Source organism: Homalodisca vitripennis, chromosome 1, assembly GCF_021130785.1.
Source record: "Homalodisca vitripennis isolate AUS2020 chromosome 1, UT_GWSS_2.1, whole genome shotgun sequence".
In the NCBI taxonomy this organism is placed as follows: domain Eukaryota; kingdom Metazoa; phylum Arthropoda; class Insecta; order Hemiptera; family Cicadellidae; genus Homalodisca; species Homalodisca vitripennis.
The window spans coordinates 60,821,455-60,847,368 of NC_060207.1; the positions used below are offsets into that span (position 1 = coordinate 60,821,455).

The 25,914-nt window shown below is 29.6% G+C and overlaps 1 protein-coding gene across 5 annotated transcripts in view; it reads right to left on the reverse strand.

Moving 5' to 3' along the window:
* Window positions 1-25,914, reverse strand: part of LOC124362734 (circadian locomoter output cycles protein kaput) — a 50,215-nt gene that overhangs the window by 23,171 nt on the left and 1,130 nt on the right. For 3 of the 5 annotated variants that reach the window (XM_046817483.1, XM_046817475.1, XM_046817492.1), the window contains exons 2-7: window positions 16,183-16,233; window positions 12,139-12,287; window positions 10,686-10,777; window positions 7,405-7,494; window positions 4,012-4,123; window positions 3,226-3,318 (exon numbers count right to left, since the gene is read on the reverse strand). In XM_046817483.1, coding sequence (XP_046673439.1) covers window positions 3,226-3,318; window positions 4,012-4,123; window positions 7,405-7,494; window positions 10,686-10,777; window positions 12,139-12,287; window positions 16,183-16,233 — 587 coding nt within the window. Of the gene's footprint in view, window positions 1-3,225; window positions 3,319-4,011; window positions 4,124-7,404; window positions 7,495-10,685; window positions 10,778-12,138; window positions 12,288-16,182; window positions 16,234-22,692; window positions 22,791-25,914 lie in introns of all 5 variants that reach the window. The other 2 variants (XM_046817510.1, XM_046817500.1) reach the window with 2 other exon arrangements.

Sequence of the window (25,914 nt, forward strand, 5' to 3'; positions counted from 1 at the left end):
CCTAGTGTCATTGGCTTTTCCAGAATCATAGCCACCATAGCGATTTTCACTATTTTCAACCTAAAAACCACTTTTTCAACCATGTCTGCTCATATAAGCCAACCATGAGATTTTAAGAAATGAACATAGAACATGAATACCATGCCACTTTATATAACATAACATTTAAAAGCAAAATTCTGCTCATGTTAGCTTAAAAACCTTGTGCCATGGTCTTTAGAAGAATAAAAACATTTGTTAAGTCTCACAAAGTAATTTAGTTTTGGTTTCATTTAATTTAAATGTCTTCAAATTATACAAATAATTAAACATTTATTACTACTATACATATTTCTGTTTCTTACTCTAACTAGAACTGTTCCGAACTGTTTTAAGTTAAAACTGTTAATTCTTCATATATAACTTCCCTGATTATACATAAAATAGGAAAATATTTTTGATCACTTCACAAAGAATAAGCAATAAGCTACCGAGAATTAAGCTTCTGATTTTGACTTTGAACAAAATTAGTGCATCTGACATCCGATTTCTTCCTCAGGAAAACTTCCCCTATCGATATCTAGAATAACTTGGTTGTATGCGTGTAGTGTGCAAATTGGCTCTCTGCTCCTAGACCAAAGTTTCAGCGTCTACAGAAACTGTTTGAGGGTTATGGGAAGGAATGAGTCACAGAGGGTGTAACCAAAACAAAACGTCCACTTCACTCACTCACTAGTTGGTGTTAACATCACATCAGGTGCTTACAGTGCAGTGTCTTTGTTTGCCTCTTATATACATTTTATTATTACATTTATAACATAAAATCGATTGCGTCACTAATAATTAGCAAAGTGCGCTATGGTTCGTTGGTTAAAGACGGATACTGTATGTACAAGTGAAGTGCCAATTGATACTAATAGAGACGGCAGACAGACCCCTGCCCCACCTAACATTGATAAGCCATCATGTTCTAAATCTAGTGTCAGTACCAATAAAGAAAAAACTTCAAGTATTGTGACAATTATTGAAACCTGGATTTTGTGCAAGCGAATACAGACATTGAACAAAAATCGCAATGTGTTTTGTGTTACAAACTACTTTCCAGTGAAGCAATAAAACCTGCTAAGTTGCTTAGGTATTTAGAAACAAAAAACTCCCGAGTCTTCAATTGTCATTAGAATTTTGTTAAATAAAAAGCAGTGAACTGAAAGTCAATCAAAGAATAACATTGAAAAAATTGCAACAGGCACTGCAAATGAAAAGGCAACAATGGCATCATAAGCTGTTTCTCTGTTGATTGCTAAGTCGGAAATGTAGGAGAGGAGCTGATCACGCCTGCTGGAAAAATAATGTTAGGTAAGACTGCGCTCAAAGAAATGTTTGATTTCAATATCAAACGATTCAGTGAAAAGAAGGGTTGACGATATGTCTGAGAACGTGTACTCCCAATTAGCTTCATGTTTTAAATCTAAAGAAATGTTCACATTACAACTAGACAAGAGTACAGACTGGGAAGTGAGTATGAACACTTGTTTTTACACACAGAGGTTCGCTCGCTTTACCAATAAAACATTCTCACACTTTTTTTGAACTAATTGATAAGTAAAAATATTTCTTTTTGATCGAAAACACGAAAAGTTCATTTTAAGAGAAACAGTTCACAACTTTTCGTTGCTCTGCAAAATTGTGTACTTGGTTTATTTACAAATATGTATGTTTTTAAATTTGAAGCTGAAAAGATCTGATGTTAACATATTCATTGTAGAAGACAAAAACAAATCAATGATTGAAACACTGAAGCTGTGGGCAAATAGAGTTGAAAGAAATTCTTACACATCATTGCACTTGTTACAACAGTTTGTAACCAAATATGAAGAAAGTTTACCTGCTGAGGTTTACGATATAATTGTCAAAATTATATATAAAGGTTCAAAATTTTCAAGTCACAATGAAAGTGATGATTTTATTCCAAGATTACACAGATAATGATCCTGATTTTACTACAGATGGACTTCTTGGAGATGCAAGTAAATATGTTGACATTGTTTTTTACTCAAATAACAAATATAAGCAAATACAGCTCTTTGATACCAAAAAATCAGGCAAGGCTGCAAGAAGAGACACTTCATATCAGTGTAGCGAGTGCAAAATTGCCATGTGCAAAGAACCATGTTTCAAGACTTTCCACACTAAAAAATATTTAAACACAAGTGGATTTCAATTGTAAATATGTGTAGCTATAGTGACAGAAATGAAAATGTTGAATACAGCGAAGAATAATGAGAAATACATTTGTATTATAGACTAGTATATGGTGATGATTTTTGGTAAACTTTTTATTTTTTACAAAAAACATTTTGTTTTTTAAGTTTTAAAACAAGATTCTATTTGACAATACTGAATGGCATACTGAGCATTTTCTGTACAAATGCTCTTTCTGAGCATTTGTACAGAAAGAGGAAGAACTCAGCTTAAAAAAATTTAAGTCATTTGGTTTTCTTATAATTGGTTAAAAAATTATATTTATTTAAAAACCATTAAAACAAGCGGCAGTGTGTTGTCAAAAATTAGGAGGTGGCATTGAAAGTGTTAACAGTAACTTTATTCTAACAACTACCCAAATTTTGTGTAGTGTGTCCAAAAAACTTTTTTTAAACTTCAGTTTGACCAGCTTTAAGGATGACAGGCAACCTAGTACGTGTTAGCTTGAATTTAGATTTAATATTTTAAAAAGAAATATTATCGAATTATTTCTTGATTTAATGAGTTCTTAGATACAGAAACATTCTGTGTAGATTTTCACCGTTCTACAGGGAGATTCCTTGAAGTGCATGAAATTCCTGACTTATACCCGGTTTCCCAGTTTTCCTGCTCAGGTGGCCATCCTGATGGATTCAAAATGGTTGGAGTTGGTATTTGCTTTATAAAGAAGAATGCGTTATAACTTATTCATTGTTGTGATTGTGAAAGTTTAATACAAGATCAGAATTCAAGTAATTGCCATTCTGGAATCAACATTGTTGGATTTCCATCAACCTTATTATGAACTTTATAATTTATAAGTAAACTCATCCTTTGAACTGCGGGAACTTTTGATGATATAAACAAAAGTGGACACAGTGCAGGCTGCCCTTTCTCTTATATGCAATTTAGTTTTCATGGAATTCTATAGTATAAAACATAGAATCCCTCCTCCCCCAAAAAATGTATTATATTTAACAAAGTAAGTAAGCAGTAAATACTCACGGAAATATCCGGTAAATCTGACTAGTTCATACAAGACTTCATCTGATAAGTTATTTTGCCGCTTGAAGTAGCAGAGGAATGATATTTCATTGTCTGTAATCACAAAAACAATATTATTGGTTAAATTTTTAAATGAAGCTAAATTAAATTATACTATTAAGTTATCAGACATATATATTGTCCTAGATAACAAATATAGTAAATATAGAGATACCAGCTATAATCTTGGACACTAAGTCATGTAGGGTCAAATTAACTTATTAATAAAATAAGCATATGAATTTTCAAACTAAATAATCCAAATTCATTCAAAACTATTTAAAACTTATCCCTCCGGTGGTTTATAATATTTTGTGAAATGCACACGTTTTATGAGATTTGCAGGTTCTCCTAGCAAAATGTTAATAATAATTAATAAAGTGTTGTGTGTCATTTTTTTCATAATGAACTATGCTTTCAGACTGGGTAAGTAAAACATTTAGAAAAAGTATCTTACTTGAAAAAAAAGAAATGAGATAAAAATTATAACTTGCAAAAAAGTATTCATGTTTACAAAATTATACAAACATATATAACACATGCAAAAAATTATTCAGAAGTTTTTGACCAAAGTATGTAGAATTTTTCTTTAACTTCAGATGTGTTAAACAACTTTTAAGGTTCAATTAAAAGTAGACTAAAATTATTGGTCATAATTGAAAGAAACCATATTGTAGTAAGCCCTTTTGTCAGTAGGAAATTCCCTGAAATTACAAAACAAAACAAAACAGTCGAAGATAAACTTACCTTGTCTGTGCTCATATAGAACACTTGTGACAGGATTCAAAAACATGTTGTATAGACGTTCTCGATCATGTTCAGAAACAAAGTCATACACTTGCTTGTTCAGGAGACTGTTCTGAAAAAAAGAAGCAACAACTATTTAGCTGATTATGTTATTTAGAAATACTACTCTTTAAAACGGAATTGTAAAATTACATAATTTAATATTTTGCTCATATAATCCTTCCGCTCAGTGAATGAAGGGAATCATAGATATTTGTTAGAGAGAACCAACATCGAAAAACTCATGAAATAAGTAGAAAATGTAATATAAGGGTTATCTTTCCTAAATATTTGGAGACAGCTGATGAAACAAAAAGTAAGCCATTTATTTTGTCATAACAAATAGGATTTTTAACACAATATTTTTAATGCATTTGCAGAAATTCAAGAAAACAACAGTTTTTTAAGAATATTAGGTCAAATCTTTTACCTTCTACTATTATATAAACATTAAAAAGTGGACATCGAAAATATATGTCTTTTATTTGAAAAATTAAGGGTACATTACATGTCTGTATATTACTTGTATTATTATTTGTAAAATTAAAATTTTAGGAACACTCAAACCAAAATTATATAATTACACAAAGTAAGTTATAAAGAAAAATTAGTGATCATCTTTTTTATTAATGAGCAGTTGATATCTGTAGAACAGATGCATGGCAATATACATGTAATAAGCATATAAAATACAAACTTCAAGTAAAATATTTATACAAAAGCATTATATTTTGTTACTGTAATTATCTTTATACACTTTTTCATATACAAAAGAATGAAAATAACATGTTTTAGCCTCGGTTGTTTATTGTTGATCAGTTGTTCTCCATACATAAGTACATAATGATACACAAACATAGACATATGAATATATGAGCTTACAGAAAAATATTATTTACAAAACCACGATACTTCCTTAATTTGATTAACCACTTAAATTTGTTCATGGAAATTTGATCAAAATACTAAGGAATATTGCTTACACCATTTATTGCATAACCCAATTTTTAAAAAATCATTATATTTACTACAACTACCAAGTTCTAGATAAAAAGTTCTGTCTAAAGTGTACATTATTTAAATAGAATAGTAAATTGTGTACAAAGAAATTCACTATATTCACTACAACTACCAACTTCTATATAGAAAGTTTGTAATAAATCAAATATTTCTTGAGAAAAGAAGGTTAACAAGAAACATTGCTATTTCACCTAAGAAAATATAACCAAGTCCAACAAACCAAAGTTGATAAAATTCATTTCTGACTTTGATGTAAATGTGACTTCAGCTACAACTGACCATTTGACATATTATAGCAAAAAATAAATATACTGCAGCAAAATATTACTCAGCCCAAGAAAAGTAGTTTCACTTTTAACCCTCTGGCTGGCGCACATTTAAGCCTTTACTGGTACACTAATTTGAAGCTTCGTGCAGAGTTTTGAATTTTTTATCCTGTACAATTATTTATTGGGGAAAACATAAAGTGTTATACATCAAATTACTCAGCAGGATATTCTGTATAAAATACAAATAATTATTAATTGACTTATTTAAATAATAGTGGATGTTTGATGATCGATCAGAAGTCAAAACTTGTTCAAACGAAACACAAAATTAATTTTATTTAAAAATCCAAAATATACTAAATGTCCACTTACTTATGCTCAGAAAGAAAATATATAGTTATAAACACTTTTATTTACAAATAAATTTACAATTTAAAAAAAGAAGACTATATACAAGATACAACGTAGTTATCATCACTTCCACTAGAGTAATCCTCTTGAGATACATCTGGAGGAAATACATTCACAGAAATGTCACTATCGTTATCTGAATCACCACTATTATAAAGTATTTCACTGGACAGCAAATCGTTATCCATGATGATCACAACACAACACACGACTGGAGTCGTAAACAAACAAAGCAAGCAAACCGAACAGCTGTCCGGAACTGTAACAGGTGCCGAGTTACGTCACGCGTAACTAGTCGTCAGCTTTCAGCGGCCAGTAAAAGAACAAACATTTATATACATGTAAAGGTGAATACATTATTAGAAAGCTTGAAATCTTTTGATTAAAGTAATATAACTTTTAATACGATTCGAGCGGTAATTCTCAGAATTATGACGTAAATAGTAGACGATGTTTAATGAGTCGTATATTACGACTCTGCCAGTTCACAGCGGTAAAAAATGAGTCGTAATTTACGACGTTGCTAATCAGAGGGTTAAACAGAAAGGTTAACTTTATAAGAAAACATCTGTTTTTGGGTTGGACATAGAATTTCAGCAGTGGAATCCTTGCATTCTTTGAACTCTCCATTTAAAAAACGGTTTTGACTTCTGTTCAATTTTTTTTCAACTAATATATAGCTTGCCTAAACACAGGTTTCTGTCTCAACTGTTGGCTTTTTGAATGTATACTCCTGATTTTTAAGATGTTTCTTCAAATCGCACACTTTATCACCCTGAACTTGTCCTTGTAACAAACTAAATTTTGCAGCATGTATAATTTCGTAATGTCGCTACAAGTTATATTCTTTCATCACAGCTAATGATTTGTTGCATACCAAACATATTGGTTTTAGACTAACTTCTATAAATAAATAAGCATCAGTCCAACATCCTTGGAAAACACAACACTCATCACTCACTTTGTTTTTTACTAAAACTAGCCATGGCTTTACAAAATTCAAACGTTTTAGTAATAAATGAAACGGCGCACATGCCACACCTACACTGCAGGCAAACAAAATGGTGGAGGCGGGCCGCTAGATCTTTTTCGAGACTACCGGCCGAAATGTTCTGACCACAACCATAAAGCTCAAACACATTACTAATGCCAGTCGCTCTAGTAGCAGTAGCCAAGCAATCTTCAGTGTTTATGAAAACTACAGTAAAGATTCTTCTCAGAACCAAACACATTCTTGCTCACACAAAATATAACCTAATATTTGTATAAATAAATGGATAGATGAATCTTTCTTGTACATAAAAAATAATATTTGGCAGTAAAAATACTAAATTTTTTTAAATATTATTTTTAAATGATGTGTAGACGTTTGTGGTAAGCTGCAAAAAAACACTGTATTCCCGTGAATCTCATTTTACCCATGAGCCTCATGTTGCCAACATCTAGAGAAGAATATATTTAAAATTACCAAAATATGGTCTTACACAAGTACTAATTAATGTTATATGGTTACAAGGATTGGAAGAAACTTTATATCAATCATTGTGTTTAATAATGTTATAGCGTGAAATAAATTATTTTAAAAAACTTATTGAATTATTATATTATAACACAATATAACATGTGTGTTTAATTTCCCTCCAGTTATACTTACAGGATGATGACCTAGAAGTGTTGCAACACTTTCTGACACATAAATAATTTTTCCAGAAGAGGAAAACACTATATAAAATCCACATACGGCCTGAAATCACAAACAAATTTATAGTAATCTCCATTTCTTATATAACTTTTACTACAATAGCTGTTACATGTGATGTTTAACAAAAATCCCAAATGAGAAAACTATTCAACTAACAGTAGGACCTTGGCATACTAAGGCCAGTTAGTTCTATCTAATGCACCTTAACTCTGTAGTTCGAAAGGCACTACCAATTTGATTTGAATAAGAACAAAACACAATTTGTTATGAAAATTTTAGAATTTCTCCTAAGGAAGGAAGTGATGGGGATCAAAATGGGAAGGTTGCAAAAAAGTTAAAAAGCTAAAGATAAAAATAGACAAAAATGAAAAAACTCTGCCATAAATTAACTGTTTTATGTCATTGATTACTCTGATATAAGTATTATTGGAGTGTTAGATGGTTGATATTAAGCATGTCATCCTTAAATTTAAACGTTATAGTTGAGTCTCATTTTATCAAAAATTTTCAAGATGATTGTGTTATCTCCCTTAAACCTTTATATAGGGTGATTCTGATATAAGCACACATATTTTCATGGTTGATTTAGGTTGTAAATGTGAAAATTTTTCACCAGTAACTAGAGGTTGCCAGCGTTGCATTTTCAAAAAATTGAGAATTCAGTTTTCAGCTTATTTTCCAATAGTGCAATTACATTGTTGATTTTACATTGATGCAATGTCAAGATCTTCATAACAATAACTACCTAGCATTTACTTTTGGAGTTTACTTTAATTTCTGATGCTGAAGTGACAATATGCACTTTGAATATTTCTACATTGTGTCTCATATAATAAATCTTTTAGGTAGCCACAAAAAAAGTCAAGCAAAGGATCAGGGGATCTCGCAACCCAGTGAATGGGGCCATTTCTCCCAGTCAATCGTCTTGGATACTGGTGGTTGGAGAAATCCTGCATCACATGCATATTCATTACACTATCAATCTTTAAATGTGACAAAGAGGAAAGGAAAAGATGTATCCAGAAATAGAAAATAACAAGACAGTACACAAGAGAACCGTATTAAATAGGATAAATGTGGACTGTGCTGAAGCCAGTTCAGACACGACGGAAAAATGCAAACACAATGCAAAACATGATGGGTAGAGATAAGTTGCTTCTTACTAATGTATAGCTCTTTACTCAGTTATGATTCACTAGTAATAGCAAGTGTATTGACAAGAAAATGTTCCTTTCTACAACCTTTCATCTATCCTAAAAAAATGCACATTTTTATAAGAATTCAACAGACGTCTCTAAACATACTCTCTTCTATACAATAGTATCGTAATATATATTTTACTGATTTTCAAGTTCCATCTAGTACCACCTTATCTACCAAACCTCAAAGGCTTCCAGATTTTATTTTACCACAAACACGAAGTTACTACAAACTGAGAACTACCAGCAAAGACAGAGAAAAAGTAAACTGTTTGCAAGAACAGATATTCAGTAGAAACATTCACCAGACAATAACTTGCTGTTTTGTATACACTACTATTTCATAAAACATTGAGTCATTCAACACAGATTCTGTAAATCTAGCCACCTGTTAAATAAATCATTTGGCTCTTTCAGAAAACATGGCAACTTCAGAAATTAACCCTAAATGATTGTATAATCAGTTATCTACAAAGGTTAGTGTTCTAATACAAATATGATTCTAGAATTATACACTCTCAGTAATAAATCAATTTTTTTTTTAATCTAATAAGAATTAACAATTCTATTGATAATAAAAAAGTTATTACTAATAATTTACAACATAAATAAGATATAACATTACAAGAAATATAACTGATTGTATCAGAGTGAGTCACAACACAGAGTATAATGCTATATCGTCATCCCTAAGACATGTAATCAAGCTTTCAAGGTCAAGCGAAGAGTTAGTCTTCCATATGTACACATTTGGAAATCAGACTATATGACAAGTGCATTGTAATTTAAAGTATAATTCATTACCATTTTTATCAAGATTATTCAATTAATTATTGAAACTTCATGTGTTTAATTTAATGACTTTTGGTAATTTTATACTTTTTTGTAAGAAATATAGTAACTTTTTAAATATAAATTTGTGATTCTTTCTTTGTAAATCAGTAATAAATGTTCTAATTAGTGGTTGTAATGGGTGCTACTGTCAATTATTTGTAAAAACACAGTTTTTGTCATATGGTTGATAATTATTCCATGTAAAATCACAACCAATAACCTGGACCACTGTGATTTTTATAAATGTTTATGTACCACACTATATTGTATCCCCAAGAATATTTAAAATCAGATTTTACATTTTTTTAGTAATTATGTTTTAGTTTTGAGCTATATATAAAAGATCAAAAATGTGGAAAAGTAATAATTTTAACAATACTTATGTACTATTAAATGGTGATCTCTCGAGACACTAATTGACCTAGGAAGTTAAAATTGGTGTAATTAGCTCTAAAAGGGTTTCATTTTGACACACATGACAATATTCTATTTATTGTATTTGCTTCCAAAGTAAAAATAATCTTTTTCTGAAAAATCTCAAAAAGGCCCTCTTTGATTTGTTGTAAAAAAGATAAGATTATTTACACAATCTTCTGTTGTATGTACGCCAAGTGTTGCCATGCTATAGCAATGGGATCATAAAACAAACTATATAATTATGTAATATAAGAGCATGCTTTCCCTTTTGAACAACAGGGTTGCTACAGGAGTCCAATAATGAAATTCCCTGATTTCCAGACCAAATTTTTCATTTTTCCCTGACTTTTTTCGACGCAATCCCCAGGGTTTTTGGCAATTAATGGGTGGAAAAAAGCGGTGTTGATTGTCTTAGCATCATTGTCTTTGTTACAATTTTTAAAACCTTTTAGGATACAACTTTTTTTACAAGTACTAAGCAGGTTTGGTATTACAAAAAAGCCGAGACTAAAAGGCATATTTTGTCCAAACAAACAAAGCAATTAAATATTTTTTTTAAATTTTTTTTTCCAGAATTTTATTAAGGATTAAAAACTAATTTAGATTATTTTTATACATAAATATATGTATATACTTACATACATATATTTATAGTATTTTCTGTTTTACCAATTTTTCTATTCTCAATCTTAAGTTGATGACTTATTTGAAACATAATTGTTTTTGTACGTAACAGCTTCTTAATGGAGAAGATAGTATTTTACATCAAGCTCAAAAACTTACCTCCAAAACTATGTGAGTATACTCTTCATTTGTAAGAAAATCAGGTTTGTAGGCTATGTGTAATTCATTTTCTTTAGAGCGCTCTTTACGATCTGAAAACATAGAAACAACAGTATTCTTATCGCAATAATTATATAAAAACAGAACTATAAATTTATCTAATGTAGTCACATTTACAGTACTGAAGTGAAATCCATTTCATTACTGTTTTTTTTTTTATTTTAGTGCAATGTTACATCCTAATAAGACATATGCAAACATGCCAAATTACAAAGCCGCAACTTAAACCATTCTTAGTTATGATCTTTGTCAAATACAGACAGACACCAAAGTGAAAAACTATAATGCTACAGGAATTTATATTTTTTTATTTTTACCTATTTAACCAACAAAATATTTCCTCATGTTTTTAAACAACCTGTATAATCCACAGAGTTAAAAAAAGACTATTCATAATATTTAAGCTATATAAAAATAAAAAGTAATGTATGTATGTCCAAAAAGATAAGATTAGACACTAATTTGAATATAATATATTATAGATGATGAATTTACAAAATAAGCTAAATTCCTGAAATGCTTTCCTCTATATATAAAGTCGTATTAATGCAATTGATATTATTATATAAGATGATATAACATTATTAGAGTATGAAAATAAATATAATCAAAGATAGATAGTAGTTAAATGTTTTTTCTCTGCAAAAAATGTAATTTTCTTTTAAAAAATCATGTTTTATTTTGAAACATGTAAATTTTTATTTTTTATAATTATTTTTATTAAAATATTTAATTTTTCAAGTCATAAATCATTAAAAGTCCCTGAAGTCATAAATCATATACTAGCTGTAAACAAATAGTACATAATCTTATTCCACCATTTTTTCACTTGGGCCTGATTACAGTTGCCTAATAATCGTACTTTAAATACCCGAAAGCAATCTTGGAGTGATCAAAAACTGTTTTAAGTGTTCTTTCTACAACAAACCTATTAAAATTTTAGATTCAAAAAAGAATGAGAGTTGGATATAGTGAAATAACTTTGAGCTTTAGTTCATATGTTCATAGTTAAACAATGTTAACACTGTTACGCCCTAATTATTTTGTCATAGAATTATGAAAGTTATCTCATTCCTAAGATATAACTAATACATATTAAAGCATTATTTAGTTTGTTAGTTTATTTTATTTTTTTTTTTTTTTTTTTTTGTTAAAGTGATTTTTGAAATATTTAAATGATCAAGTACAAGATGTTTTGATATTTGTATAAAAAGTTGCCAATAAAAATCGAAAAATACTAGAATACATTTAGATCCACAATTAAATAAAGGGCATCAATTGTTTGAAATATAACATTGTTCTAATGGAGCTAAAAACCAGATGGCCGTCAGTAAAGCCGGCTATTAAAATAACTGGTAACATTTAGAATGATACTGCAGAAAAATTTTCTTACCATTGTAGCTTTTCAAATAACCTATAGTATTTTTCAAAACTGAAGATTTGTCCATTTTACGGGCTGGACTGTTTACCATGGCTGCTAACTCATTTATTAAAGAATTGAATAGATCACGCCTCTTCTTTTCACTTGCATTCCTTGATTTCCTGTATAAACAATAATTTTATTACAAATTATTTATAATAACATGCATGATTTATGAATACAACAATTAATTTGTATATTCTTCAATCGTTTTTATTTGAATACAAAGAAATTCCATATAGAAGCTAACACAGCAGTTCGTGTGATTTCTCATATTATTTTACAGTAAAATACTACTTTGAAATTAATGCCTCATTTTAGAATTCCCTTAAGTTCTGAAATGCCATCATTAATATGGGTTTTGATCAAAAAGTAACCATAAACCGACTGAAATTTGTTGACAATATATTCACTGATGGTGGGGTGTGCCAAAATGGTGCATTATATTTTAAAATGACCAAATAACTGTACACTATTAAGAGCAAAGTGGCTAACCAAGCATTGTGGCTCATGAAAAATAAGTGGAAAGATTTAATAAAACTGTTAGTTTACAGTAACCGAGCTCTTGCTTAATTTTCCACAAATTTCACAAAGTATTTCACATGAAGTAATTAGACACAAGCTAGTATAATCATAAATTTTATACCAGATGGATCCCAAAAATCTTAATACAAAACCACAATAATTAGCAAACGGATGCATTATTAACACTTTTGGAGTCTTACAACAAAAATATTAAATCATTACTTAAACAAATAGTTATGAAACTTAGGTAAACCATGGAACTGCCAAGAGAAAACTGTAGTCTACGGACTGGAAGCAGGCATATTTCCATAAAAAAACCAAAAACAACATGCAAACAATTTCAGCAGGGACGGTTATAGCTATTATTTATAGAAAATAGAGATGTGCTTCTTGTCGATTTTGTTGAACGTGGGACAAGAATAAACTGAGACATGTTGTCAACCTTCCACAAGTGTAAAGGAAAGTTGAGTTCAAAAAATTCTTATTTTTATATCTTAATGTTATCTGCTTTCTGAGCAGCCTTTGTCTTGTGTAATATTCAAACATTAATGCATTGTGGTAATCTGAAGGAATACATTTTCTATTAGAAACAATAGTATTCATTTTTAGTAGAGATCTTAAAACTCAATGAAATTATAATTAAAAGATCCAAAAACATTTACACAAATACTGATTTTATTTATATATTTAGTATACAGTACATTTTTTTAAGACGTATACTAAAGCAATCAGATGAGAACATTTATTCCTGTATTGCCTTGCTAATACCACTTACATAAATTAGTATTTCTATAAGTCTGTGCAATGTCAGAGAGATCATTATTTTATTTTCAGTTAGAAAAAAGACACATTAGACCGTCCAGTTATCGGCTCTTTCATATTATAATTATTATATGATTATAATATTACTATTCATTATCATAAAGGATCCATCAGACAATATTTTCTAATGGATTGATGTTGAGGTTGGCAAGTTGCCTCTGGGAAATCTTTAAAAAAATTCTATTGGATTTTCTACAATAGGGTTTTTTTAAATATGTTCTTATTTTTAATTGTTACAAACTAGTTGCACTAGTGTAGCAATAGATAAATCAAAATACAAACTAACCCCTGCCGTATATCCCTGAAGCAGTGTTGAATTCAAATATGAAGTGTTAAGGGCTCAAGCTCACCCAACCACCAACCTTAGTCCAAACAATCGGTTATCATACGAGAGTACGGGCAAAATAGAAGATACATGTTTCTTTCAACTGAGATGGTAATAAGATTATTTCTTGGGGTGTCTACAGTATAATAACCTCAGATTATTTGAAAATGACAGATGTACAGTTGTACTCTTGTTGGAATCTAAATCAAAAGAGGGCTGAACCATGGAAAAATCCTTTTCCCCGCTGAAACAACCAGCTCACTTATGTGAAGCTCAGTCTCACAACTGATATGGACAGGTTTGCAACATTACCCAAAATTTTTCAGCTCTCCTTAAAAAAAAGTGAGAAACTATAAAAATAAATCATTATTTTACAGATATTTTTATAAAACTTTTTCTAAAACAAAGCAATAATGCCATATGGCTAAAAATACGGCTTGACTCCTAAAAAGAATACCATTAACTAAAAATAATCTCTATATACCATCCAGTTATCTCATCAGCACTGACTTATCAAATCATCCTCCTAATACGATACAAATCACACTATAATGACAATGGTGTAATACCAATGTTACAATTAATTAATTATCCCCACCAACACTATCAATGAAATTAAATGCTTACCCTAGATTTACTTGACTCTTAGTACTTATCTTAAGTTATTAATTGATTAACACTAGTAATTAAAGGTACCAAATGTAATATTGTTTTCATATGTTATACATTTTTTTTTTAATACTATAATTGTATGTCATGTTGAAAATATGTCTCCTTCAGTATTACTTACAGTCCTGTAGCCATCCGTCTACTTCAGGACTTGAGGCCCAACCGGATAATAATTCGGTCAGCCAGATCGTGTTCTAACACACATTGTATTACAGTTTTCTTCACACTAAATTTACATATGTAAGAGATAATAATGAAATATTACATTATTTCACTTTTTGGATATACAGTACATGTGTTAATATAAAAAATATTATCTACTCCGAACTAAACTTATATTGAACCTAAGTTTTTGTAAACTTATGAGTTTACTCAATGCCATCGTCTGTTGTGCTTTGAACCACCAGCCCAGAGCACCGAATGGAACCTGAGGTATGATAACACCTGATATGCCAGTAGCAGAAAGACCCAGTAGAGCATTGAAAGGTTATGAGTAACCACATGTCAGAGTTTGAACTACAGTAACCACTAGATACTTTATTTCTTTGGATATGCTAAGGAATGCACTATTTTACTTATGAAAGTCAGACAACCATTATCATGAATTGTGACTATTAAAATCATGACCAATCACGTCATCAGTTTCAATGGTATATCAGCAATGTTGTGTTTCAGGTTGTTCTGAATTGGTACTGTTATGTTTAATTTCTTGTAATATACAATGGTGGCTAACTCACATTCCTGTTATATTTTCAAATCATCCGTCAATTACTAAAATTAACCCTTTGAAGACCGTTACAAAATCTTTTTTTAATGTCACTAAATTAATAGTTATCAAGTTGCATTATGTATATGCGACAAATACTGCGACCAAAGTGAGCAATTTTTTTTAAGTTAGAAAAGAAATATTTTTATAATTTTTGTACTACAATATTTCTGACTTAATTGTCTATTTACATTTAAGCATAATAGCTAGATTTGTTTGAGTATAATGATTCCTAATTATGTTGTTTTCTCTTTTGGGATTAAATAGACAAAAAATATTGCTCTTTTATTTCTAAGTTTGCTGTTGTTTTTTTGTGTAAAAATAAAGATTATTTTTATTGTGGAAGATATGTATTTTAAAGTACACTTACAGAACATTAAATATGCAAACGTAGCCAGGTAAATATATAAACCTGATAAAAACTTTAAACATTATAAGATAAATTATTTTCCAGTTTTTTAAAAAGGTCTCTTTTCTCAAACACAATGTAACCATTTTAACCATAATGATCACGCTTGTTTCTTTCCGTTTCATGGTATAAAAAAAATCAGTGATTAGGAAAAACTCAAGACATTCAAATAAAATGTCTAAAGCCAGAAAACATAACTATTTGTACAAATCTGCACCTTAATAACAAAAAACACAAATGGACAATTTATCAGGTGGTCTTTTTCAACAACACAGTTGAACAATATATCGGCCCTCAAAGAATTAGACATAGAATTACAAATTTGGTTTGAAGTCCTTGAACTTATTTCTTACATACACTTCAAACAATAACTCCATTACATAGTGAGCAGAAAAATGTATATTAGTGGAGAAGTTTCTCCAATTTCTAGTAAAAAATCAGAACTGGGATATTTTCCTCTTTGCACAGACTTATTCACTTTTATTACGAAATATGATTTACCTTTTAGTGTCATCCTTATCTTCACTCTCATCATTATTCTCCATTACTTCTCTGTAAACATATTTTCACAGTTAGTTATACACAAATAATTGCATTTATTTTAAATTAAGATTATTTTTTCTAATACAGACAAGAAATTCGGAGCAATTTCAATCAATTTTACAATGAATAAGTAATATAATATAGTTATTTTCCATTAGCAAATAATAATTGTTCATATACAGAAATAGACCTTTAAATGAAACTTGGCATGGTTACTGACTACAGTGCTATATCACCTTCTGTGGAGAGATTTTCAACCATATATATATATATATATATATATATATATATATATATATATATATATATATAATATTTTTATAAAATTGATTTTGTATGGAAAGTGTATAATAATTAACATTTAAACTATTTAACCCTAGAACTGTGGAGAAGGCATCTGAGGTGTGTTTTGATTTTATATTGCTGCACTGTGGCTGTGGCAAAGGTAGCTGAGCTACCTTTATAAAAATTATTTAATTGCATTGTTGTTATTTTACATCATATCATGATGATATTGGTACCAACCAATTCAGGAGATTCTAATCTATATATTTTGTTATAATTTGTGTCTTTAGATGTAATGTAATTACCATAATAAATAGTTTTCAAAGTTGTTTCGAAATCCACGTGTCAATCAAGACAGCCAAACCGACAAAATATATCATTATATTAAATATTATATATTAACTAAATACTGCATGTAATTCCTCACAAGATTATGGTTTAACATGAGATTAGATTTTTTTAAATTTTTAAAATGTTTGTATAATCACTAAAATATTTATAATAAGGATTTTTATTTTTCTGTAAAAAACTTGATTTTGGAAGGTTCCACCTAAACTCTTTGTACTGTATGTGTTTATTTTTTGGGCAATATCAATAAGTATATTATGTACTTCTTCATAACACTATGATCTAACATAATATTAGATCTAAACAAATCCTAAAATTGTTTTCATAATTTATTTTTGTATAACAAGTTATAATGTTTTACAAACAAAATTTATTAAATTTACGGGCATTTATATATTTTGTTGGCACTCGGTTATTTCTCTAATTATTTATTAAATTTTTTTATGTGTTTTTTAGCCAAATTGTAGTAAACAGTGAATCAGTATTCAAAAGTACTATAAAGTGTAAGAACAAATTTTAGCTTGATTCAGTTGTTTTAAAAAACTTGTAATTTCATAGCAAAAATGTTTTTATGTGTTTATTAAAAAAAATATTATTGGAGTAAAATAACATTATTTTCTAATAGTGTAGCCATTTGAATGAAAAGAACAACTTTTATTTTTATTTTATAACCACTGTTGCAATATACATAGTATATTGTTGTGAGTACGTATATTAGTTGACTCTTGCGAATTTATATAGGAAAAATTGTTATAAATACAATTTTATTCAATTGAAATATACTACTTATAATGTTATTTCTAATAAAATTCTTAACAATTTTGCTATTTTGGATTCTGTTACAATATTTTTTTCTCTTACTTTTTTTTATGACGCCTTCCATTCTTGACATGAAAAAATAAATCTAGAAGAAATGTATCTCAGTGGTAGTTAATATTCATAAAACAGTATTTCTTGTTGGAAAATTATACACATATAAAACAATATAATTCGTTTAGTTTTAGTTGCTTTTAAAGATGTTTACTATGAAACCCTGCAAACTATCTGAAATGGGCACACCAGTTTACGAAATTTGCATGGTCACAGCACTAGAATTATAGTGTAAGATTTTAAGTTTTAATCAGCAAAACTAGTATTTGTGACCAATTTTTTGACCATGATTTGTCCTACTCTGGAGAGTGACGCATACAGTATTTTAAAATGTTTTTTTTTTTCATAACTCACTGACTAATTTAGTTATACAATGACCTGTAATGGTCATTGCATAATATCAATCAATATTTACACTTAACTTATCTGTATGACACTTCAATATAAAATATTCAAAAAAAGTTCGTAATTGTGATTGTTGAACAGCTGTTAGTACTGCCAACCTATGAAAGTAATATTTTTGTTACAAAAGTTGTAGAATAATGTAAATTAATTCACAATTATTGTTAAGTTTCAGATTTTATGACACCAAAGTTTTTTTACTAGTATGTAATTCATTAGAAAAAATAGAAGAATGTTTCTATAAATAAAATCTATACATAATTATTTTCAATAATATTTTCAATAATTAACATTTTTCTCCAAATATTAGGATGTACATTCAGTAAGAAAAAAAGAGTAACCGATTTTGTTTATTCCTCGTACGTTATTTATTTAATTAAAAATTGATTTTCTTAAAGTTTACATATAATTTTTATTGGCTTATTTTACATCATTATCTTAAGAAATTAATTCTTTACAAGTTTTGTTAAAGAATTTTACGTGTTTGTTACACATTTAACAAAGTTAATCTACTTGAAACCTAAATGAAACTTGTTTTTGGACACCGAATTTTGCGTATTTCTTCAGATATCTTAAAAATTACTGCAGCTAGAGGTCTGGTACCAATTTTATTCAATTTTTTAGTTCAATTTGCGTAATATATATTAAATTTTACGTCCTGGGTAACGCCCAAAATAATTTAATAGGGCTCCCTTTTAACGGTGGCACTGAAATCTGGGCGAAATCTTTCACCCTGTATAGCTCACTAACTAAGCGTTTCTGGACCTATATGTATATGAACTTCTTTCATTATTTTCACCGTAAGAACAAGTCCTAACAGTTTCTCTCCATTTCTTCATGGGACACCCTGAATTTCTCATTATTATTTGCTGTATTCAGCATTGTTATAACTGTCACTATAGCTACACATATTTACAATAGAAATCCACTTATCTTATTTATTTTTTTAGTGTGGAAAGTCTGGAAACATGGTTCTTTGTACATAGTAATTTTGCACTCGCTAGTGTCTCTTCTTTCAACCTTGCCTGATTGTTTTAGTTATCAAAGAACATAATAAAAATTTGTATTACTATTTTGCTTATATTTGTTATTTCAAAAAAAAAAACAATGTCAACAAATTACTTGTATCTCCAAGAAATCTATCAGTAATAAAATCAGGATCATTATCTGTAAGATCATGGAATAAATCATCACTTTCACTATCACTTGAAAATCTGAATAACTCTTCCCGCACTAGATTGTCTTCAATATTGTCACAATTCATTGTATTTACACACAAAACAATCATTGTAAACTAAAGTAACAGCAAGCAAAACAATAACAATGCAGACGAAGAATTAACAGAACGATAGTGGAACGACAACAAATGGCCGCCCGCCCGCTGCAACGAATTCGTAAACAAACCACTTTTTTCCGATATCCCAGATAACTGCTAACATTTCATAGATCGTAACCCATAGAGAATAAAACAAAACCATGGAAATAGCGAATAAGTATCAATGCCAAAGTCCAATTACGTTTAAATGCCTTTTAATTTTTATAAAAGCCGGTGCCGACAACAGACGCTGTCGGCAGTCTATAGAATTCCACGTGCAATGTTGTCGGCAGTGAAAGTATTAATTCACGAGTTTTAGCACTTTTTTAACTAAAAACAACATATGTTTTCATCACAATTTTGTTTAGGTTTTACAATAGGAACAATTCAGAAAATTATACTGACTTGTCCTCTTAGGTTTCTACATAAAAATAAGTTATTTATCAGAAACTGCCAGTTACCCGTCACAGTTGCATGCAATTTCATTTTCAAAAACAGGTACACCATGATCATATTCCTTTTAAATGATATTCCACACAATCTTGAAATAAGTGACAGTTAATGAAAGATATTCCATTCCAACATCTTCACCCATTTTAGATTTACTATTATTAACTATTAAAATATCATAAAGGTTCATGGAAAAAGATAGAAAAAAGAAAAGATTTTTAATAATACTAGTAGTATGGATTGAAAGAGCCTGTTAAATGTTATCAACTATTCTGTGTAAACATTGTTTTACAGCAGCACAACATATGTTTAATTACGAGGTAATTTAACCAAAATGTATTTACATCTATAGTTTTCAAAGCATAAAGAATGCTTGACAGTAACAACACTTCTTACTTCAACGTTTATTGCAATCACTGTTGAGCACAGAGTAAGAAAATATCCAGATAAGAAACTTTAAAGTTTTAGTAAAAATATACCTTTAACTGTACATTTGAGCAATTATTAAGTGTGCAGTGCTTGGTCAGTACTGTAATTCAGATATCAAAGACAGTTACTATATAATATTTGCTATAAATTTAAAGACTGTTATAAAATCCATCTTAGTTGTCATTTGACAGAAGTAGGCATATATATTGTAAAAACCACAAAGAGTACAAGAAATGTTACTATAGGTATTTTCAATCATTTACAAAAAATATAATTTTTACACTAATGTTTCCAAAATATACCAAAATTTAGAGAATTATATGCACTACATAACAATAAATAAATTAAAACCCATTTCTATTTTTTTTTTAAGTGGTGGGACATACCTAAATCTGTTGCTATGTTTACAAAAATTTAATTTTTATACAAAATATTTCCAATATATACAAAAATGTTGCATATTATAGCCTAGAGCGAGGCTATAGCAAGATATAAGCTAACATAATAAACTATACCCATGATATATCACTAATTATCTAAATGGCTAAATGAAGACGATCTTTTGGCAAGTTTTATGTCACTGTTGCCAAAACAACAAAACAAATTTCACCATTGAAATTCAGGAATTCTTTCTGTTTGAAATGGTAAATAAATAGTGGTGGTAGTGTTAATTTATGCATTACGTGAACTATGCACGTACGTGTCAGATCGACATTATAATGTTCATTGCCACCCATAAATCGATTCAGATCAACTTATAATGTAGACTGCTACCTATAAATTAATTCAGATCACAATTATAATGTCAACTGCCAGTTCTAAGGTTAAATGTGTATAAATTATTATTTTTGACTTTGAAAGGTGATTAAAAACAAATTAAACATTAATTTACTATCTGCTGATTAGGGTTCAAGACCAGAGAGTTGTAGCCAGGAGGGGTTTTATACGAGGGGGTACCCAAAAAAAACCGGAATTATTTTATAAAAATTATATATTATCAAATTTTTTACAATACGACCTTATCTCCTTCAAAATAATCTCCATTACAACTAATACACTTGTCCCAACGGTATTTCCATTGATCAAAACATTTTTTGTAGTCATCTTTAGAAATGGCTGCAAGCTCGAGCTTCGTTTTTTTCTTAACCTCTTCAACGCTGTCAAATCGTTGACCTTTCAAGCCTCTTTTCATGTGTGGAAATAAAAAAAGTCGCATGGAGCGAGGTCAGGCGAGTAAGGTGCGTGGGGCAGCGGAACCATGCCGTTTTTGGCTAAAAACTGCCTAACTGAGATGGCTGTGTGTGCCGGTGCGTTGTCGTGGTGGAAGAACCAGTCTCCAGTCTGCCACAAATCGGGTCTTTTCTGACGAACTTTTCGCTGAACCGAGCTCCAAGTTAACCCACTACTCTCTGATAGTTCCTCAATTGTCTGTCGACGGTCGGTGAGCACAAGTCCACGAATTTTCTAAACATTTTCGTCCGTTCGAGAGGTTGATGGACGTCCAGAACGAGGTTTGTCTTCAATCGACATGTCGCCATTTTTAAATCGAGCGAACCACTCGTAGACCTGAGTTTTCCCCATAGCATCATCTTTGTAACATTAAAATAGGTTCTGCAGCATTTTTACCAAGTAAAAAACAAAATTTCACAGCTGCACGTTGTTCACTTAAACTTGCCATGACAAAAAACGAAACAAGAACAAAACAGAGTTAGCGAAAACAGTCACTACGAACGAACAGAATGCACTAGGACAACGGAACTGGGGTCACTGAGCTCGCAATGGGTTGCGCGACACACGCCTAGCGGCAGGAATGTGTACTACACGCTGCCGGCTGCCAGCAATACAATTCCGGTTTTTTTTGGGTACCCCCTCATAAATAAAAATATGCCTGTATGTTAACCAGGGACCCCAAAAAATTTCAGCACAATCGGTCCATTAGTTTTTACGTGATTGAGTAACCATTAGATTTGTATATAATAAAATAGATATAAATAACATGATTTATAATTTTTTACAGTGATGTTTTATACAAAAGTGACGTTTCGTAATTAGAAGTTTTAATTAAAATCAACATGGTAAAAAAAATATTATGTTCATTTAAAAAACAAAGATTTTAATCACTGCATAGTAGGTGCAATTTATAAATGATTTAGTGAACCTCTGCACAAACGCAAATATTGGCCTGCCACTCATTACTGCCTCTTATACAATTGATAAAATAAGCGTTAATTTAATTTTTCTCAAATTTACAGAGATTTATTCTCTAAATATATGTTTAACAGATCTAAACAGAATTTACCTAAGAGATTATTGTACTTAAAAAGCTATTTCTTTACATGGTACCCATTGGAGAAAATAACATCACTCACTCTTAATTTTAAAGGTTTGTGTACATTGTCATCAAATTCATTTGAATATTTGAGTTCTTCGTAAAATAAACCATAACTTGTTTTTTGGTAATCTTCATCTGAAACAATTTTTCCAACAGAACATTGATCATACATCTTTTTATAAATACAAAGTAATAATAATAAGTAATCATTATGTCATGTTTAATTAATAAACAACTGAAGGCTTAAACTTAAATGAACAAGAAGACACTGCATGACAGAAGACTACAATACGACAACAGTCTGAAGCACTGATGATAAGAGTTAGAGTTGCCGCTGTCAGCCAAACTACTCTTCTTACCTGTCTAAGACAGATTGTAAATATAAAGACTAAAGATATGAAACTTTCAACAGTAATTGTACACCCACAGCAGTTGACTTCTTTGAAATTTGCTAATACTAGTCCACTAGGTCTATTTAAAGTATACATAGACTTGGTATGTAGTTTAACATGTGGTATTTGTTGAACTTCAAACATTCATAGCTTGGTACAAGATCAAATACTAAGATTAAGATTTTTACTGCAATTTAAGAATATATAGATGAATCTTGTGTTTAAAAAATCAGATTTTTCTTATTTTTCCGCACCTATTAAGCCTCAAAATCTCGAAAAATTCATTTTTCAGAAATTAATTTTAAAATATTAAAGATAAACATTTAAGACATTTTTTGTAATTATGGTGAATATTACATCATATATTACTGTAGGTGAAATATTACCTTGGGTATTTTATTACTTTATTAGGAATATCAGCCTTAACAGTACATTTAGTGCAAATTTGATCAGTAAACTTTATGAGAGATTTTTATGCTATTAGGGTTAGTTTAAAGTTTTTAGAGTAAAAGCCGAGTAGAATAGACCACAGAAAAATATGGTGTGGGTTTCATTACTGTATGATTTCACAAATAGCCATCTCTCCAAAATAGAATAGGATAAAAGTGTTTAAAACCTGTTTTGAACTGCTGGTTCATATAGGAACAACATAAATACATTTTCTTTTATAAAATTGGTCTAGCAACCTGAGACTTATTTCTTGGTCATTTCATATTGATTGGCCCTATAAGATCTCATTACTCATACACAATTGTAATGCTTATTTAACAATACTAAAATCAATAACATCACAATATAATACGTAATGGAACAAATAGCACAAAGGGAAACAAAACAATAAACTGAGTGACACAGTAGTTAATCAAATGACAAATTTTTTATCCAGATATTAAAATTTATTTCAATATGTCCTCTAGATTGAATCTTTTGGACTAAGAAAATGCTTTTAACAATCAGTACCATTACATAAATATTTTAAGAAATAAGTCTCCCACAGTGATCTCCACACTTCTAGACTAGCCTAAATATGGAATCGGTCGCAGCAGTGTGGTGCTGTAGTTCTAAGAAGGTTAAGGGTATGTATATAATTTATTGACACTAAAAATTGTTCAGAATTTATCCTATACTGTGTACTAATGTAGAAAGGGAACATTTGGGGACAGGAAACATTAAATAAGAATGTTATAGCAGTTAGCTAAGGTAGACAGATTGGCTCTCGGGCAGACTAGTTGGCTCTTGGGTAAGCTGCTCAGTCCTTGGATAGTTTTGACAGTCAGGTAATTATGTTAGGTGAGTTTACATGTAATAACAACAGTTACATTATAAATAATACTAGTTACATTATCTACCTGAGGTAGCCTCTCAGGTGGATTTAACATTTGATGAGTTTTCATTAGTATCCTAAATTTTTGGAGTTTGCAGCCCTTCATGTTGGTCAGTCTGATATCCCTTCTTTATAATCTTCTTAAGCCACCATCAAAAAGCAAAATCGGGAGGACTTTTAATAAGCGCTCACACTCGGTGAGGGTATACTAAGCGTCCACCAACACAATCGAATTATGATAATAGGTTTTAAATATAGATAATATCAAATACGACATCTGACCGATAGATACTCATAATTAATCATTGCCAGCTTTCTTTATTTGGACTAGTGACGTCATTACCAGCTGTTGATATTTCGTTTATGTAGAAGGCTAGTGACGACAAGAAAAATGATGATGAATATGCAGATATTGGCTCAAAATGTTTTAATAAACACTGAGCAATGCTTTAAATGATTGCTATTAAACCATTATTATTTTAAGATAATGACCTAGCACCTTTAAATCCAAATTGTTCAGTTTGTATTGATGAGATGAAAACTAGTATTAAAGGTGGAAATCTAATAGTGTTTCGCTGCAAGAAAAGTAAGAACAAACACGATGTATCTAAAAACGATCTTGAGATGACTTTTATTATCCTATAATTATTTCTTTTCATAATTGGTATTATGAATAAAATGAAGAATCATGTACTACTTTTGTTGAAATCAAACAATGCTTTGAATTAATTAATGTACTTAGTACCTGCAGAAATACCATTTCAGACTGGCTAAAGTAATCGTAAATACTACGCTGCTCCAAACGTCGTTTAAATAATAGTTTAGTTGTTTTATGTAATCTGAAACAAATACATTAATTTAACATATAAAAGTATAGCTTCACTATAATATGATTTTAAAAGCATAAAACTTCATTTAGTTCTACGTTATCGCTCAAAATTAATTCAAAGTAAAATTGTGTTTGGAAATAAATTTAAAATTAAAATCTTGTGTTTCGTTATTGACCAATGATGGCTAAGAGACAATGACTTATTGTCTTCTTTCTTTCACAAGCAGTTCCGTTTATCCTTGAAAATACATAAGGACAATGTTAAATATTGTTAATGTTAGTGTTATTGTTTTATTATATTAATATTAATTATATAAGTATTATATTTTAATTTATAAATTATATTAACATTTATGCATTAATTTCTAAGATTGAAAACTAGCAAAACCATATTGTTCTTTGAAGTAGGTATCTATTATGTTATTTGGTCCGACATTTTGCTTTCAGTCCTTTGGATGGTCATGAATATTGATGATTCAAATCATTCGATAATCATAATACGATTGTGTTGGTGGCTGCTTATCTAACTGTAGCAAAACGATTTAATATATCATACAACTCCAATAAATTTACGCAATAAAATAACCATACGCAACATTATAGTACATTAACAACAAAAATAATATAGCCTATTACAATTTTTAATTAAATAAATTTAACAATAAACATTAATAAATTACAAACCCAAATTTTGTCTAGACCTGTATATCAAAG